The following is a 19,529-nucleotide window of genomic DNA, read 5'->3' on the forward strand; positions in this document are numbered from 1 at the left end:
AATTTATGGATAGCATTTGAGGCTACAGATACCAGCTGTATAAAGACAACTCTCTGAAGCCTCTTTCTCCTTCCAGAACTTGAGAAGTTGGAGCATGCTGAAATTTAAGACCCTTTTCAGTGTCTCTAGAGGTGTACACAGACAGAGGCAGATGCCTTGGAACACGTAATCTTGTGCCGAAGTCTCTGGCTTTGTGATACAAAGCAAACTTCTTTTGCTTTCCATTTTGTTTTATCTACAGGGATGGCTGACAAATGACCTACCTCTCAATTCAATATATCTACCTTTAGAAACATGCAGTTTTGTTCTTGTCACCACTGGTTTCATCATTCCTCAAATTAAAAGATGACATGCCTAAACTTTTAGTTACTTGACCAAGGCAACTCTGAAACCATTTTTCATGTCTGATACCATCTGATGGCTCTTCTTCCACACGTGCCAGATATAGCTATAATTTACAGATTGTTTCCTGCCAGCCAGGATAATAATCTGGTATTGCTTGAGGCAGAAAATCCTTTTGGTGGTCCTAATACAGTGCATAGGGTACCTAAAGAATGTTTGTAGATTTTGGCTGTATCACTAAAATGCTGAAAATCTCATCTACACTCCTTCCAGACAGCCTAAGTTAGCAACCTTACTCTTATCTAGTTTGTCAGATCACTCCTGAAAACAGTTCTTGTTTTTTGGAGGATTTTTGCTATGTTTTATAGCTCATGGCAAAACAATCTTCTTACATGTGTTTTTTATACAGGCTGTCACTCTGAAGTACTTAAAAAATATTATATAAGACTGAATATCCTGCTCTCTCCTGCTTCATGGTAGAGATTATTTGTAGTAGTTTATTAAAAAGGCAGTGGATCAACATATTAAGATTGCTTTTATTATCATAAATGTCAGTGCACTAGTTTTAAGTCACCACCACTTTGGCTATGTGGGATTGCTGTAAGACTGAATGAACACAGTCCCTGTAACAAAAAGTGTTTGTCACAAATAAAGAAGTTAAAGCTGAAAGATGACAGAGATGATTGACTTCCCCCAAGTGGTTTTGTTTCTAGACCTCTCTATAGAATACAGTGACTAAATTGCATGCACATGCCACTCTCAGGGGTAGCTTTTTTCCTAGATGTGGTTAATTCCTCTCAAACACCCAAGAGCCAGAAGGTGGATGATTCTGCCATCTTATGAAGGGGCAATTCATATCAGGTTTATTTTGAAGATGAGTGTCAACAGGAGGAAGACTCAAATATCAGTCTGGTGAAAAAACTACACACCCTTTAGTTGGAAAATTTTTCTCATTTTTATCTCTGTTTATAACTTCATTTAGATGCAAGAAGTTATTTTTTAAAGTTTCCTGGGAAATCCCAAACTCAAAGTGTGTTTCAAAGGCTAGTAAATGACTTAATCACAACCATGGAAGAAAATCAGTTGTGACAGCAAATACTTCTTGGTTTTACTGTAGATGTACTATAGAGAAGAATCACAGGCAAACCCAAAACATTATTATTTTTAGCTGATCCGAAAGATTCAGCAGCTTAGGTTTGAGGTACAGAAGAAAAAAAAAAAAAAGATGACCTGCATATTAGCTCTTTCCATCCTAATGCTGGACAATTTAACCAACATTTGGAGTGAAAACACATCAAATTTCATCAGTCTCAAAACATTTGGATGACACCTGCTAATAGAATTGGCCTGATGACAAAGGTTTGACCCTACATGCAAGAAGTGTAGGAACCTGATGAGTAAGTGATTGATATGCTACCTTCGAAACTGCAGCTTGGGATTGCATTTTGCCACAATATTATACAACCCCTGGCAAGCAATGAGCAGTCTACCCCTTGTTATACCATCTGGAGGAAAAAACAACAGCAAAAAAAGCCCTGACACATACTCTGTTTTGGCAAAGGCATGTGTGGGAGAATAGCCTACCTAAGCCAAGAGCTGTCTTCAGATTCTAAAAAGAATCTGGCTGATTCAGAGGCTTGTGACAGCCCCTTACTATGTTTTCATTTTACATCAAAATCAGAAAATCACATCAATCTTTCAAATAGCAGCACATTCTCAAACACTGTACTATTCATGCCCTTTAAAGCTGCTATATACATGAGCAAGTTTCCTGTTAAAATCCAATTAGGTTTCTAGTTTAAGTTCAAAGTGATCTCAGGAGAGTCAAAGGATACAAAGAATCATTAGGTACTGTGAAAACAAATGAAAAAAGAAATGAAAAAAAGGCAGAGTAATTTTTTCAATGCTCAGAAAGTGCTTGAATTGATTTCCAAAACATTCCAGTCATCACTGAAATTTAAACCTAAATATTTAATAGGCAAACAAAGGTTTTTTGTTTATTACTTGTTTGCAACTGATACAAGAGGAAGAAAGGAGCCATTTGCTTGATCGTATTCTTGTATAAGGAAATCCTGGGGCTACTGCTACAGTCCCTGCAGGAGCAAAGGGAGCCCTCAGCATTCTAATGATCTGGTGACATTTGGGTGACATGGTTTAGTGTGAGGTGTCCCTGCCCATTGCATGGGGTTGGAACTAGATGATCTTAAGGTCCTTTCCAACTCTAACTATTCTATGATTCTATGTAAGGCAGGAGTGTGGCCATGAAAACAGGTCTGCCCCATTTTGCCCCATCCTCTGGCTTTAGGCTTCATCATACCCCTTAGCTGTGCTGATCCAGGCTTTTGTGCAACCATGAGGCAAATCTGATTTGGAAACTGATCTGATTAAAAATAATCATAAAGTATTAACAAATGCATGGATATTTTTGTGGCAGTGCCAGCTTGCACACACACACACACACACACACTGTAGCTCTAATTCCCCAGGTGCAAAGCAGTGTTTCCCATCTTGATCTCATATAGTATTTCTTGGCTCCTAAGGACCATCTTCAACGACAAGGCACAAACAGCTGCCCCCTTCCTCTTCGTTTCATTCCCACTGCCTGCAGGCAGGAAATGTTAATCCTCCTCAGCCACTAAGGGGTTCCTGACTACTGTGAAGGACCATGTCCTGGCTGGAGGTGAGGTGCTGCCTCCTGGCAGCCTGGGCTGACCTAAGGACAGGCAGCCTTGGCCCTGCCATGTTCCTAGCAGCACCCTCCACCACTCCCCCATGTTCTGCAGGAGGCATGTGTAACAAGGGGTTGAGAGGGAGAAAAAATGTTCAGGAATAAGGGTTAGGAAAAGTTAAAACAAAGTAATTTGACATAAATTATATCAGAATCTTGCTAGTTGGAGTTTAATTGATCCAGCCGGTGGACACAGGGAGGAATTGAAATGGAGCTCTTTTACCCAGTTTGTGCATATTTTTCACAGAATGAATTAATGCCTCACTGAAGAGGTGATTTGCAGTTGGCATTTCAGGCAGCCTTATTGCCTGCCTCTGGAATTATTCCCATTGTTGTTCACACAAAGGGAAAATAAACTCAACTACTTGGCTTTCTTTTCCCTGAAATATGTGTCTAAGATCACAGCTTAGAAAGGAAACCAAATGGCAGATGACAACATCTTTGCAAATGCACTCTGAGCTATACAAATTACTTCGTTCAAAGAAAAAGCGAGAGGTTTTCTTGGAGTAAGAAATAAAACATTAAAGTTCTCTCTAAAAGTACTGGGGCAGCTCCTAGTTATGTTACATACGTACACAGCCGAAAGAAGTGATCAAGAAATTATTTACAACCTTTTGCTCTGGGGCATTACTCTTCATTGCATCATTATCAAGAAAGGCTTTTAGAGAATAATTTGAAATGTGCATTTAGATTGTTTGTCTTCCCCTCACCATGAGCCACACAGTATGGGGAGGCTTCACTCTGCACACCCCAGGCAGGATTGCCTGTCATCTTTCATGTACCTGGCAGGGTTTACCAGACACCCCCTGCATCTCCAGCAACTTTTCCCTGCTTTGCACGAGTGCCAGGAAATCAATTATTTTCTCCCAGGCAGCAGGACAAAGCATTACTGAAGTTTACATCAACCCTCATGTTTCCTGGCCTTTTCCATTTGAGGAGAGCGAGTGAGAGCACACCTTGTTCCTCACTAGATAGAAGGTGCCAGAGGAGACACTGGCTGTGTCATCTAATGGACTCCCATGTCAAGTGTTCAGTCACCCAGCAAAGCAGTTCCTCCCATGGCCTGTGTGATCCCACAACAGTTGGCCTGACAGCTGCTTTATTGCATTTCATATCATTTTTGCTTTGTCCTGCCTTTGATATCAGAATAGCTGGATAATATCTGGAACCATGGATTGCAGAGTGCTTTCAAAAATCTGTTTTGTTGAAGAGATCTCTCAGATTAAAATAGTGCTGAAAGGAGACCACCGAAAGCAAGATAAGGTTTAGGATGTTGAGGGAGACTTGCACAGAGTTTAAACTTGCTCAGGAGAATCCCTTATGTTTCCAGCCACACTATGAGCCAAACACCTTCCTCCAGAGACGGTCTGAGTTACTGTTATTTATATAATACTCTCCTCTGATTCTACCTAGAGTAAGCACCTCTGAAGCTTGAAAAATTATCAAAAGGGGGCGGGGGGGGTTGATCTTATATAAGAAGGAAAAGAATCTCCCAGAAGAATGTCTCTCTCTGAAACCACTCTAATTCTTACAACCCTGAGGTATGTATCAAGATTCGGACCCTTAACTTGCTTGGCAGACTTTATTACTGTATTACCTGCCTCCTTGGGGTATACAGCTGCTCACTGAACTTGTGCTTATAAAACTCTTGAAGGTCCACAAACGGAAAGCTAAGAGAAGCAATCTATATTTTTACACTGTATATTCATGTACCCTCTTTCTCCTTCAGGATTGGCCTTGAATACATGGATAACTAAGGTATGATGGTATGATTCCCCTTGGGCACAGTGACAGAACATATTTAATGTTTGTTGCTTCACAAAGTTGATTTCTATCAGTAGTGCATTATATTCCAATCCAAGCAGGAGTCAACACATCCCAAAGAAAAGCAGGTGTTTTTGTCTGTTGAGCTGCATCAGAATCAAGGCAGGCAGCCACCCTCAGTGTTGGTGATGCTAATGGCACAATGCACCAAAGCAGACCTAACAAAGCACTCATCGTGCAACACTGCGTGAATAATCTGGAGTGGCACTTTAATCGCATGCTTTACCCATGCCACAGTGGAGTCTCAGTAAAAGTCAAGCTGGGAGGAGGAAGAAGACTGCTTTCCCTGGTTTTCAACTTGGAATAAGCTTCAGGCCATCCTTTACATAACACTACTTTGCCTATGTTTTGAGACATCCTTCAATACAGAGAATGAGTCTACATTTACACCTTCATCAACCCACTAGGGACAACACAATTACAGGTGGAGAAGCCAACTGGAGAGTTTCGAGTTTTTCTGAGAAGCTGCAATTGCAATGGTTACGCTTCCCTAGTCACAATAGGAAAAAGAGAAAACAAAATGTGCTGGTAGCATAATGAGCCCGCAGAAATGGGCACTGTCATGTTTAGGTAACGACAGACAAACACGTATGTATGCACATTAGGACTAAGCTTGCTTAGCTCTTTTCCTAGTTACCAGTCACTGCAAATACCACTAATTAGGAAGGTTCACAGGCAAAAGATGTAAGAAATCAGAGTTAGTATTCCTGACTGCTCACACAGTTCTTCAGGATTTGAAATTTATGCTCCTTAGTGAAAACTTTGAAAGTACACATGAAGGACATCTCTAATGACAGAAGTGATAAAAGTGAGTTGAAGCAGGAATTCAGATTTACTCTTTACCAGAACACAGTTCATCCTGCAGCTTTATTAGATACCCAAGATTATCAGCCATATTCTGCCCAGCTGGGAGATAAGAGTTATTAACCAAAAAATTCTCACAAACTGTTCATCAATAACAGTTTGTGAGAAAGCTTCCTCAATTTTTGCCTACAATAACTCTCACAGGGCTCAAGCTGAACTCTGATCTGAGCATAAATGGAAAAGCCGTTACCTGGCTGCTTTCTCCAGAGACAACCAGGTTTCTTCCACTGAGATTAGTAGACAATGTTCACATTTTTTATAAAAGGTTATAAAGTAGAAAAATAAAGAAACATCGTTTTGAGAAAGCGAGTGGACTAACTAGGCATAGCCGATAACCCAGAAGGAGTTTACAGTTTAGCTAAGGAGACAGCAACCCATTTATGAACCCAAATGGTATTTTTCAAACTTGTGTCTCAGCTGAGGACACAATTTCCTGCATTTTTGAAATATAGTAGAAGAATGAGGACAAATTTACTCCTGTGGATTCACAACATATATATATACCAACTTATTACAAGGGGTACTCCTTTATTTGATTCATCCAAAAACCTCCAGTCACTGTGAGCCCATTTTTAAATCCTTGCCACAAGAGATACATTGAGTGTATGTTCTATGAATGTGTAAGTGTAACGTTGCGCAATGGTCCTTCAACCACAAGCTTCAGAAAAGTAAATGCTGACAAATTGTTTGGGGTCACGTCTGTGAAATGCTCCATATGTGCTAGTTGAAAGAGCCTGATAGTACCTTGCTCTCAAATGTTAATAGCTCTGCAAAAAATGCCCTCTTTTGCAGCTGAAATTTTTCTTGTTCAATCCCCAGTGAAAGCAGGTTTTCATTTACGTTCAAACAAAACTCCATCTACCATTTAGTAATGACAAAGTAAAAAGAAACGTGTTTCCAGTCTTTGTTGTAAAGGCAATTATATATAGCTAAAAACCAGAAGTGTTGGCCCTCAGCTGGACTAAGCTGCACTGAGGTTGGTGGGCCTGTGGGCATGTTCATCAGCTGATGGTTACACCAGCTCCTTAGCAGGAAAGCACCAGTCCATGTATTTAAGGCAAACTGCTGAGATGATAAAATGTCATTCCAGCTTCTTTCAGTGCAAAGAGGAGGTTAATACCACTTTTCCAAGGGGACTATCCCTCCTCAGCAAAGTAGCTTAGTTGGAAAGCCCAGCGGTACTGCAGGCTCTCAGTGCTGCAGCTGGAGGGGAGGAGGCGCAGCCAGCTGCAGGCAGCCACCACCTGCCTGTCTTGAAGCTGCAGATATTTGTCTCTGCCAGATTTAAGGTGATGCTATCAGAAAACCATGCCCAGAAAAGTTCCTATAAACTGAGGGATCTCAATCACAACGAACCAATCACCAAAAAGAAAAAAGTGTATGTCTAGGAAATGCTTTTCACATATTTGAGAACAGGTCCTCTGTCTGAAGTGTGAGCCATATTTTCGAAGTTGAAGACATAAGTAATTTGTTTGGGAGGATTTTTTATGTTACAGTTCTGTGAGAGACAGGTGCAATTTTGAAAGTAACAGCTTGCGATAAATGTATCACAAGTACTTCACAAAGAGAATTAGAAACCTGAAGCCTGACTTATAAATAGCTCATGGTGACAAATGCTTCACAGCATTAGCTTCACATTAATTACTGTAATACAAGCACCAAAAAAACTGAACTGCAACCTGCAGGCTCTGGGATGTCTCCAACATGGAGAATATTTCCAGGGAAAAGAAAAAAAAAAACAAAACAAAACAAAAGAAAAAAAAAAAAAAAAAACACATATGCCCAGGTAGCCAGTGTCACAGCATCCAACAATTTCCTTGGAAATCTGATAACAGACTGTTTTTGCCAAAGCACAAAAAGTTGGAGCAATGCTATTTCATGGTCACCTAAACTCAGCATTTACAAATTTTTCTAGCCTCATTGCTGTAGAATAAATAGGAAAATAATGTGAATTCTAGCTATTTTTCAGCCTTAAAAAAAAAAATCTCTCCATCATTCACCAGTAAAAGATATATAACAATTACAATAAGTATAGGTATCATACAGCTATGCCTGACATATGGAAGAATCCCTCCAGTAACTGTCTGTCAATAAGAGCTATGCCCTAAGGTTTAAAAATGTATTTATACATAGCAATAATCAATGTTTCCAGCCTGAAGTGCCCGCAGTTTTAATGAGGTTAGAGGCAAAGTTTCCCACGCTTCATGATTGATACCTTAATGGGCAGGCTTGATTTTAGAACTTTTCCCAGTAAATCCAGAAGTTTTAATTGTTTGTACTTTTCCTCCAATGCCCTGGCAGCATGTGAATTATGGGAAGTAGATTCATTATCCCATTCAATGACCTAGCATCACCACAGACACTGGAAATGTGATTTCAGGTGTTCCAGTCTTCAAATAATTGTTACTCCTCCTTTTTGTGACAAAGATTAATTGACAATGGCAGTGCTGCTAGGGTAGGCATCTATATAATCAAGGCCACTGTCATTTATTCTTGATGTCATAACCCAGACCACCGCTTCACAGGCATTGCTCTGAATACAAAGGTAGTGAAATAGGGAACTTTAAAAAGTGTAAGACAGGAACAGCAGCATATTTGATTTCAAGCGCTATTTCTTGAAGGTAATTTAACCTACTGACTCCAGTAGTTAAGAAAAATTAATTCATGAGTAATAAAGATTTTGTTAAAGCAGTTCTAAAGGTTTTCCCCCGATTTTTCTTTTTTTTCTTTAAGAACACAAAGCCTTTTTTTCTTTTTTGTCCTAAACTTCCATTAGATGCAGAATATTGTTACCAGTTTGGAGGTGACATGAGCTAAAGAACCTTGCTGTGAGATTTCACAACAGAGAACATCACAATAGCTAAAGAAAAATAATGGTTGTGGCTATGGCAACCCAAAGTGGAATATGTTATTTGCATCAGTTTATAACCATATTGTGATACAATTTATGCATTACTGCTGTAACAGGACATGACTGATGTAATCACAAATGACCTATCACAACATGAAGTCACAAAGTGGTTTTTAAAATTGTTTCTGAAAAGCATTCATGGGAAAAAATGCACTGATCTGACACTTGGTGTCTCCTGGGCAACTTTAAAAGAAAAAAAAAGAAAAAAAAGGGAAGAGATTTTTGCTTAAAATTATTCTGCTCTTTCAATTTATGTTCTTCATCTCTTTTCTCTCCCCTTTAGTTAGAACAAAGGGTATATGCTTAAAATGCCTGCTACGAAAGTCTGCAGCAAAACTCCCATTAACAGCAGCATGCTGTGGCTCCAGGTAAATCACTTGCAATCAGCAATATAGCAAGTCAGAACTGCAGATTGGCATGCCCCAAATTCTGATATTATTTTGAGTTGAGTAAAACCTTACTATTAACCATTCTAGAGTAATATCTGACCAAACATAGCCGGTTTGCTAGAACAATATCTGACAAAGCATAGCTAGTTTGCTAGAACTTTAGAAAGCCATCTATCATACAGATGGTTCTCAGAGCCTGATCTATCATCTCCTTCCACATGGAGTCAGCTGAGTGATACCACCATTGGAGATGTTGGAGAAGGACTAGGGTTCACAAACACACTATGACCAAGAGGCTTGTTTTTAAAAAACGTCCAAAACAGTAAGAGAGCTACTGAAAACGTAATGCTGAGAGATTCCAAATAGGATTGAAAAAATAATAATAAAATAAAAAGCATTTCAACTTCCTACGAATACCAGATTTTATAAAATCATACTTTCTTTTTCTGGCTTGCAAACCAATTGTGAATGCTTTGCTTTTATGAAACACTCAAACCCAGACAGGTGCAGTGTCCAGTTTGGACAAGCTGAATTTTGATCTATCACTGTGTTGTCCTCCACCACCAGCACAGGGGGTTCTCCAAAGCCAATTTTATTCAGTCAGATTTTCCAGGAAGAAAATGCAGCTAAAGCAGCCCCATGTAGCCACATCTGGTGCAGACCAGGCTCCTCGTCACCATGAGAGAAGGCAACTACTCCCCAGTCATACTGAGGTACCACCCAACTCCCTGAGGAGTGCTGTGTGTAAGAAAAAATAATGGCTGAGCAGCGTGTGGCCAACCTAGCAGCTCTCTGGTCTCTGCTCAGAGAAAGCAGGAAAATCTTTTCTGCATAGAAAATACTTCCTGAGCTGCAAAACTTGGATGCAAATTTATAGCTACAAAGCTCCTGATGTACAAACCAAGCCAGAGAGAAAAGCTACTGAAACCAACACTGAGATTCTACCTTGACAACTTGCCAGCGAATGAATGGTCCTTCATACCATATGCAGATTTGCTGTCTTTTCTACACTTGTAGATGTTGAGCTTACTTTTAACTCATAGACTCTGCAGCAGCTCTTTAAAGGCTGAAGTTTCAGAAACATGGGCACATTTACAGGAAGTTTTAAAACCTGCATTTTCCTTATCTAAGACTCAGAAGCTTTTCATGAAGTTCCCTAATGCATAGTCATTCTTAGCTTTATAAGTCCCAAATTTATTTCCAGAGATCTATTGTTCAATTCAGTGATGAAATACAGCACAAACCATCTGCAAATCAGCATTCATGAAAATAGAACTAGTTAGTTTGAAAGAATCACTTGTGCAAATATTTGCCTTCACATTCAGTTAATTGCCTAGGGTAAACCCCACCGTCAATATTTCCGTGAACAAGGAATGATTCTCTATGCACAAACAGCATATCTTAAAACATAGCCTGATTTTCAGAAAATGTTTGTCCTTGTTGCCTTTGAAGGCAGGCATGGGAAGTCAGCCTCTTTTAACATAAGACAGCTGGGATGCCTCAAAGTAAAACTGATTTTTCTAAAAAACATAGACCTGAAATGAATGCTTGTACTTTTCTTCCCTCAACCCAAGACTGTGGCTCCTACATCTGTTACAGTCCCTTTCCATATATATCCTAGAGAGGAAGGTCTCCCTTTGCAGCATTGATTTGGTTTCAGGGCCATTACACCCAGGCCCAGCAAAAGTGTTCAGAATATTTAAGAAACCTTCAAATGAAGTTGCCAGAAAGGAGTTTGCAATCTTCTTTTAAATGACCTCTACCATCTGTCCAGAATTTCCTCAAGACATTACTATGAAAACATACAGCCAAGAACATAACAGCATCCACAGATTTCTTTGTAGATGTATTCTTAATGTTCAGGATAATTTTCTTCGCAACAAGATACGGTAATAATCACAGACTTTTACTTAGGTAATTTAAGGACTTCATAAATGTGGAAGACATTTCAGTGTCTTGGTCTGTATACAGATGAAAGCCATGATCATAGAAAACTCTTACAAAAACCTCTCTTTGGGGAAAATGAGAAGAGTTTGCCTCATTGAGTAAATAATTTAGCAGCTGCATTCCCTCTTTTATTCAGGGAAAGGAATAGGTACATTTTGGCAGAGATGCACAGCATTAATTTGACTCAGTTGTGCTCTGCCTAATAGGCTCCTGGGTGTCAGGGCAAGCAGCTGCAGCCTCCCTCAGCTTCTCACCCAGGGTCATCCCCGGGGCTCAGCATCCTGACTGCCTCCGCTCAGCACCTATCTTATATTCTCAGGAGTAGATACCAACATGGTGTGGATTACAACTGTGGCCAGGCTTCAACAGCTGGGGTTTCTATCATGTGCGTTCACTGTGATCTAATTACATTAAAGCAACTGCACTTAGATAGGATGGGCTTTCTTGAAAGAAAAATATCAACAACATCTCAGCAGAGACAGCAGTGTTTCAAAATATTGGCAAAATACTGCAGTTGGCGTGTGATGTTTGCTGAACTCATTTGACGTCTGTCTTAAAATTGCCCACGAACAGTTAGCAAGATTTTCAAATGTGCTCATTATCTGGAGGATTATTCTTGATGTGCAGTCAGCTTGTAAAAGGTCTGCTGCAAATACTCACAGTCTCCATCAGGTTAATTACCCACAGAAGTTACACAGTACTGTTTTCTGTGTTCCAACAGGGTGGCTTCTCTGGCTCACACAGCACGAGCTGTGAATAGCACAATTAACTGCATGACTTTGAGGCGCAATATGGAAGCATGATGCTAAACATTTGCTTTTTACAATCATCTACCCTAGAAAAGTTTAAGCCTTTGATTACTTATAGTATGACAGCCAGGTTGTGAAAGAGACAGATTGAATTATAACAGTTTTTAAAACAAGGATCCAAGAGCTTAACATTGCTGCTGCCCTGATAAAAAGCTTTCTTTCACTTCACAGAACACAGGAAAGGAGGTGACACTTCCCTTTGCCTGGACTAATGTCCCCAAACATGACGCACCCAATCCCAACTGACAAAAGAAAAAGCTGATAAAAGCTTTCTGCTCTCCCTGTGACAACCCATATCCAGCTGTTAGAAGGTCTTCAAATTTCAACACCAAACACAAGACCATCATGGCAAAACTACCAAATATACTGAATCCAGTATCAGGGACTAGAAATAACAGTGTATTAGTGAATTTCCAACCCATTTTAATATTTCAGGCAGCTTTTGACATACGTACTATTGAGTAGGTTAAAAATGTTCTGAAGAACTTCTGAGCAAACTGCTAAAAGATCCACAATAACATGTGAACACAGAAGTACTTTCAGTTGTTATTTAGATGAAAGTAGTGGCTTAGTCCATAGGCTCTATTCCTCCTCTTTTCCAAGTGAGTAACTAACAAAAAAAGTTTTAACATGCTAATCTGAGCACATTAAGTTTTACACTCTGATTTCATTCCTTGTAATTCACATCCTTGATATACAAGTCCTGCATATTGCATGTCTGCAGTTTAATTTCAGGTCACAACACGTGACAAAGAAAAGGTTTGCTGTCACAGACTTTGATACTATGAATAATTTTGCAGCCATCAACACAGGAATAATTCCAGGAAAGCCCAAGTTAGACACTTGTTTAGGTCTTTGATGAATTAGCATCATCTTTAACAACAGAATTTGGTGACCTCTTAAATTCTTGACTGCTAAATCATCACAAAATATGTATTTTACTGCTTAGTTCATGTTTTCCTGCCTAATCAATCTGTCTATTTTCTTGCTTGTGCAAGCTAAACATTATTGGAATTTCTGTGCAGGAACAATGAGTATTACCAGAAATAATTTGTAGGAGCATTTGCCCTATGGCAAAAAAACCAACCCCAAAACCACCTGACATAGCTACTTATCTAACCCCCTCTGCAAACCTATGAAGAGTGAGAGAGATTAGCCCTGAAGGCACCAATAATCTCAGCTAACACAGCAGACCAAAACTGCTCAGCAAATTTTGTTACGTTTGCACTATTTGCCAATTTTGTTTGTGCTATTTTCTTCCAAATCTGTTCCCCATATATAGCAAAGAGCTCAGGTAAAGCAGGAAGGTGAACTTTAATCTTCACATCTTAACCTCACAACAGAGTAGGAATAGCCAACGGACCCATCACAGGAAAACAGGGAGCTCTCTTATTGTTTTTCCCCTCAATCTTCCTGAAAAATAATTAAATCTAAAACTTCACTCATCAGGAAAATTACAGCTAGTTCCCTCTTATTTGCTTCACCTGCACTAAAAATTACCATAGAAAAAGATAAACTTGTTTTAAGAGAGATCAATCCAAGGGCCAATATAAGAAATATTCACCTTGGACAGTTACCTTTAGGTTTCATAACTGAGCAAAAAATTCTCTATGATAGCTTGGAATCTTTCTTCAAAATGGCTTAAGGCTTTTGTGGCCTCTCATACTTTCAAAGTACACAAGATTGGACACTGCAGCCAATTATGGCTGTACACAGACACTGCTGGACTGAAAAGTTCGTTTATGTAATTTTTACGGTTTGTAAGAAGCACTGGTTACAGTTTTCCTCTCCCTCAGCTATTTGTTCAGTATTCATGGTAACTAATGCACATACCTTTATTAAAGAAATTATGTAGAAGATACATGTTTAGAGAATGCAATATAGCTTCCTAAAATAATCCATCATATCCAGCATGTTAGAAGTATTTGTGAGCCTTAATACTGGAGTCCATTAAATACAATGACCCACGTAGCCCTCACTCTGTATCTCCAATCCATTTCTGCGTTTCTTTCTTACCACAGTCTTGCAGACCTTTTACTCCTATGTTTTTGATATGTTACAGCATTTCATGTTTGCTGTTTTTCCCACTGGAGTCTCTGGTGGGGGCAGTTACCAGAGATTCTTAACAAAGCCAGAAAGAAACCAACCTACCAGATCAGGGATGTGTTTTTCCTTTCTCTCAACTGTGTCCCAGTGACCCCAGTGGATTGATATTACCAGGACAGATCCCCTCTCCAGACATTACACAGTAGGCATTTGTGTATACATTTATCACAACTGTATTTGTTTACAAGGATGAATGTGTATGTGCCAAAGTCACTGTGTTTTGCAGCCCTATGGGGCAATTGAAGGCTTCACTTAAATATACTGCTACCACTTGGTAGGAGCAGATCACAAACCCCAGGTCTTGTCACAAGTAGTGAAGGACATCATAGTCAACCTCTACCTCATCAAATTGCCTCAGTATTAGGGAAAAACTGATTGAAACTGATGAAGCTCTGTAACAGGCCAAAATTCACATTATCCTATTTCATGGAAGGAGAGGAATGTGTAGGTTCTGATCATTAAACAGTTAAAAGTGTGCATAATGAAGACTAGCAGGACAGCACTACCTATAAATCTGTAAGCCTGTACACATTTACCAAACTTTCAGATTGTTTCTCTGCTGTTTTCATGTATCAGTGTGAAATAGTAGCACAGGATAACAGCACTGTAACTCTGATAGCCTACATGAAGAGGGCCTTTGTCTGCACAAACGATAAGCAACAGGTCAACCTGGGAGGAGACCCTGCCACAGGGCTACCTCAAGGGCCACACAGTTTTGAAGGAACAAGAGACCATACATACCCAACACAGGTACCTTAAGAAGTGTTTTGATGTAATCCAAGCAACATGTCGAAGCGGTGTGGAAACAGAAAGGACATTCCTAAGACAGGGCTTCTCCTTTTCAGCTGAATCCATATAAATTTTGTTCTGTCCAAAGTAAATACTAAATATTTCAAAGACTCTTGTGTAAAGCTCATCTGCTGCATGCATCTCTCTGAAACAAGGCAATGGTAAAACCCAGGAATGTGGAGCCTACAGGCACCCTCCAGCTACTGGTGTGCCTTAGAGGAGTCAGCACTGATCCAGCAGGCTTAATGCAGCTTGTCTCATTTCCATGGAACAACGATAAACAGAACAGGTTCCCAGGAAACATGCTAAGAGCAAAGGAAGCTTCAAGGCTGGCATATTCCCCAGATCCAGGGAAGCCTCAAAGCTCCCTAGTGCTGGAGAAAAGGCTGGTGCAGCAGCAGAGAAGGGCTGCCGATGCAGGAACCCCAGCCAGGTAGGCAAGTGCTCTGCATGCTGGCCAGTGAAGTGATATTGTTAATAGGCTGCCATCATGATCTATCTTACGTGGTATACCAATGATGTTTGCTCATGAAAAGTAAACACTGGTTTTGGGGGAGAGGAGATGGAAGCCATCAAGAATAACTGAAATATATTCATTTATTTCTAGACTTTTATGAAGTCTACTCCGGCCCTGATCTTTACATGGGTAAGACAATGTACATTATCTCTTTTCTATATCTTCACCAAGTCCAATTCTGTCTGGTTTCCACCAAAGTGTGCTCTTGTTAGCAGGACTGACATTAACAACATTTAGAGCAACTGAGATGTGCAGATACCCGTATGTATATTTGCCAGTGATGCTATTAATCCTAAGTTAATGTACATGATTTTTCATTTTTACAATAATTTTAAAGCTTTCCGTGGCATATTTTGAAAGATTGTCCAGAAAAAATGCTAGCAAGCAAAAAAATGCTAGGAACCAGAAAATTATTTTCATGTACCTTTAAAATTACCTAAATAGCCAACATACCGTGCATGCTAAACTTTTTATGTATTATAATCTATGAGAAATTATCAATCATAAAAGCATGACTTCAGTTATACTGCGATACTCTAGTTGCACAATCTTGCACTTTGGTAACTCATGAGAGAAAAATAGGATGTCCAAGAAATGCATTAAGACATTTAGCTTATTAATGGCCAGTCATATTTAAGCTCATTTTTCTTGCCCTTGGCTTTTATGATCTAGCAATGGAAAATTTTTCTTCATGTTTTTCAGAAATAACAGAAAATTCCAAGAAATGGAAGCCACTGCTAGTAAAAGAAGAAAAGCTGAGTATCATCAGGGTTAATAGCTCCTATTTGAGATCCATGAATGATTACAGAGTTACTTTCCTATATCGAACTTTCAAGTTTCATTAATAACATGCTGCCTTCCTGGGACATAGGTGCACTCCTGGCACGAAGGCTATTTATTCATTGCATGGAGGAATAGAGGAGCTAGGGGAACAATGGCTTCAAAGGTGTCATGCTTATACGTCTTGACGGTAGTTTGTTGGGCAAGCGCTCTCTGGTATTTAAGTATAACTCGTCCTACTTCTTCCTACACTGGCCACAGACAGCTCAGTAGCATATCCATAGCCAGAAAAAATGTTTCCTTTGGCAACATAAGAACTCGACCTATAAATCCACATTCCTTTGAGTTTCTTATCAATGAACCCAACAAATGTGAGAAGAGCATCCCTTTCTTGGTCATTCTTATCAGCACAACTCACAAAGAGTTTGATGCAAGGCAAGCCATTCGAGAAACGTGGGGAGATGAAAACAACTTTAAAGGTATCAAAATCGCCACACTATTTCTTCTTGGAAAAAATGCAGATCCAGTGTTAAATCAAATGGTAGAGCAAGAAAGCCAAATTTTTCACGACATTATTGTGGAGGATTTTATTGACTCTTACCATAACCTTACTCTGAAAACATTGATGGGGATGAGGTGGGTAGCAACGTTTTGTTCAAAAGCAAAGTACGTTATGAAGACAGACAGTGATATTTTTGTAAATATGGATAATCTTATTTATAAGCTGCTCAAACCTAACACCAAACCAAGGAGAAGGTATTTCACTGGTTACGTTATAAATGGAGGGCCAATAAGAGATGTTCGCAGTAAGTGGTACATGCCGAGAGATTTGTATCCGGACAGCAATTACCCACCCTTCTGTTCAGGTACAGGCTACATTTTTTCAGCTGACGTAGCAGAACTGATTTACAAAACCTCCCTTCATACCAGACTTCTTCATCTTGAAGATGTGTACGTCGGACTCTGTCTTCGGAAGCTGGGCATTCACCCTTTCCAAAACAGTGGCTTCAATCACTGGAAAATGGCCTACAGCTTGTGCAGGTACCGCAGGGTGATCACAGTGCACCAGATAACACCAGAAGAAATGCACAGAATTTGGAATGACATGTCCAGCAAGAAACATCTTAGATGCTAAGATTTTTATGGATGTAAATACTTTTTTTTTTTTTTTTTTTTTTTTTTTTTAATAAATTTTGTTAAGAAATTTTGGTTTAGTCTGGTTATTTTTTGACAAAGCGGTCTGCTGATTTACAGGTTGAACTGTGGGATATTAATTGTGAGAGGATTTTTAGTGACTGTTTTTTCATTCTTGTTTTGACTACTGGTTTACAGACTTCAGGCTCTTTTCATAAGGACATTACACCAACTGAAAGGATCTAGAGTCAAATCTCAGATTTTGTATATTATCCTCTCTCACACATATCAGCTCCTGCATCTGTATGTAAAAGGACAGTAATAAACTGTTATGAGCTGCTTAACAGTTCATGCCCCAGCCTCTGTCTGAGATAAGATTCAGACCCTAAGAAATGAAGACTTACAAACATACTTTCATTCCTTTTTTAACACCCTACCATCTGTATTTAGAAGTTTGTTAATAAACTGAGCAGTATACGTTTGCACTGACCTTATACACCTGTATTGACATGTATATTTTATATAATGTATGCAATTCCCAAACAGCTTACTGATGGTATAATAGCAGAATTTAGACATGTAAGAACATCAAAGTCTCATAAGCCTTAGAAACAAATCCACACACTGAAGTATGTATTTATCGACCAAGTGATATTCCATTAAATTATTTCAAAAGATACCCCATTTCTTTCCACTGCCTAAAGGAACCCTAAAAGATATAAACCAATTTTAAAATAAAGTAGAATCTGTAGATGAAGTAAGACAGGGGAGATGTATGGGAAACTACCTTAAATATACATGAGAAAAGTATGAATGTCTCTCAACTTTTAATTTCATAGCAAGGCAATGTTTTTCATTAGTATCAGTGGATCTCTCCATTGTCTTGCATAGCAATATATATTGAGTGACAAGTGTCAATAAGCAGCATATTTCTTCAACATTGTTCAGTGCACTATTTACCAAAAAAAAGTAAGATAAAAGCAGCTTTTTGAGAGTAGGCTCTACTTTTTACTACAGTACATAGAAGAATGAGATTCTTAATGGTGTAGAGAAGTAGGAGCTCAAGAGGTTGTCCAGAGCACACAATAGAAATCAAATACACAAAATTTTATTCAAGTTTCATAATGTGCTTATGTGTTTTGAATATAAATGTTAATGAAATGTCATGAAAATTATTTCAAGGAAATTTTTTGGTAAATTCAAGCCACCTCTATTCAGCACCACCTTCTAACAAACACTTAAAATATTACATTTCTCAGCAAATAACTTGGAATGAAGAATTCACAGACAAATCACAATGATACAAAATTCACCAAATATATTACTAGCTGCAGGTTATTCAAACTGTCTACAGCACAGCATACACACAAGTCTCATTTGTTTCAGCTGGCAATATGTGTAATATATGAAAAACTGTTAAGTCTATATGTTATTCAGGATGTCTATAAAGTTGTCAGAAATTAACTGAATAAGAACTTACACTAAAACTCTGACCTGATTTTGTCATAGGTGTACATAGCACTTTACAACAGTAACAAGGGAATGAAGATGCTATCCCAAAAGGTTTGCAGTTTCATGACAAATTGTTAGTCTTATTCATTGATGCAGCACTATCATTTTGAAAGGAACTACTTGTAAGTAAGGTAAACTGTACCTGGCCTTCAAGCCACAAGCAGTTTTTCAAACAAATGTACTTCAGATCTAAAGGTGAAGCTACACAACAGACAGCCCCCAAGTTATTGCCAATCAACAGCAGCTTGTGCACCCTTCATAAATGAAGATCAGTAATTTTATATAAAAATACTGACTCTCCTGCAGCATAATTAGATTTATCCTTCCCTAGTTGACCTAGTCCTTGTTAAAGTTGCTCTTGCTTCCTATCAAACTCAGAACTCTAGCTAAAACAAGGTCCAACTAATTGCATAGATGAACAAAATACATACACAGATTGGGTGAAGTTCAGCCTTTCTTACCCAAGCCCTAGAATATGCTTGTTTAGAAAGGGAAGCAAAGGTGGAATTCATCCCCAGCCATCAGGTAAATCAGACAGCATGGATGCCATCCTACCAGGAACACACTTTGTGATAACTCCATCCCAAGGGGTGCAATCACTTCTGCTATTCCTCTGCACAGTGCAGCAATTTGGGGTTTCTGAATCCACAAACGAATGGATTTGGTGGCCTTACTTCTGCTCACACTTGTGGCTTTTGGTTTGTAACCAAGAAGACAGCAGGGCTCCCAATCCAGATACCTCAGGGCTTGAGAAGCATGGTAGGTAGCCTTGAATTTCTCCTAGTACAAGTAGACTGCATTAATGATTGGTAGGTACACCTTGAAAACAGTATCCGGGGCTGGGGGGGGGGGGGGGGGGGGGCGTGAGCCTCACTAC

The 19,529-nt window shown here is 39.2% G+C and overlaps 1 protein-coding gene across 1 annotated transcript; it reads left to right on the top strand.

Annotated features, from left to right (window-relative positions):
• Positions 1-16,160: 16,160 nt before the first annotated feature.
• On the top strand, positions 16,161-17,162 carry B3GALT1 (UDP-Gal:betaGlcNAc beta 1,3-galactosyltransferase, polypeptide 1). The gene has a single exon (XM_010019000.1). It carries the CDS (start codon positions 16,161-16,163, stop codon positions 17,139-17,141), a length of 981 nt encoding a protein of 326 aa, XP_010017302.1. The 3' UTR covers positions 17,142-17,162.
• The last annotated feature ends 2,367 nt before the right edge of the window (positions 17,163-19,529 follow it).

This window comes from Nestor notabilis, unplaced genomic scaffold (genome assembly GCF_000696875.1).
Source record: "Nestor notabilis isolate BGI_N333 unplaced genomic scaffold, ASM69687v1 scaffold7447, whole genome shotgun sequence".
Lineage (NCBI taxonomy): Eukaryota > Metazoa > Chordata > Aves > Psittaciformes > Psittacidae > Nestor > Nestor notabilis.

What these genes read in the sequence shown, in the direction of transcription:
- B3GALT1 (XM_010019000.1), top strand. Translation starts at nt 16,161, where the DNA reads ATGGCTTCAAAGGTGTCATGCTTATACGTCTTGACGGTAGTTTGTTGG.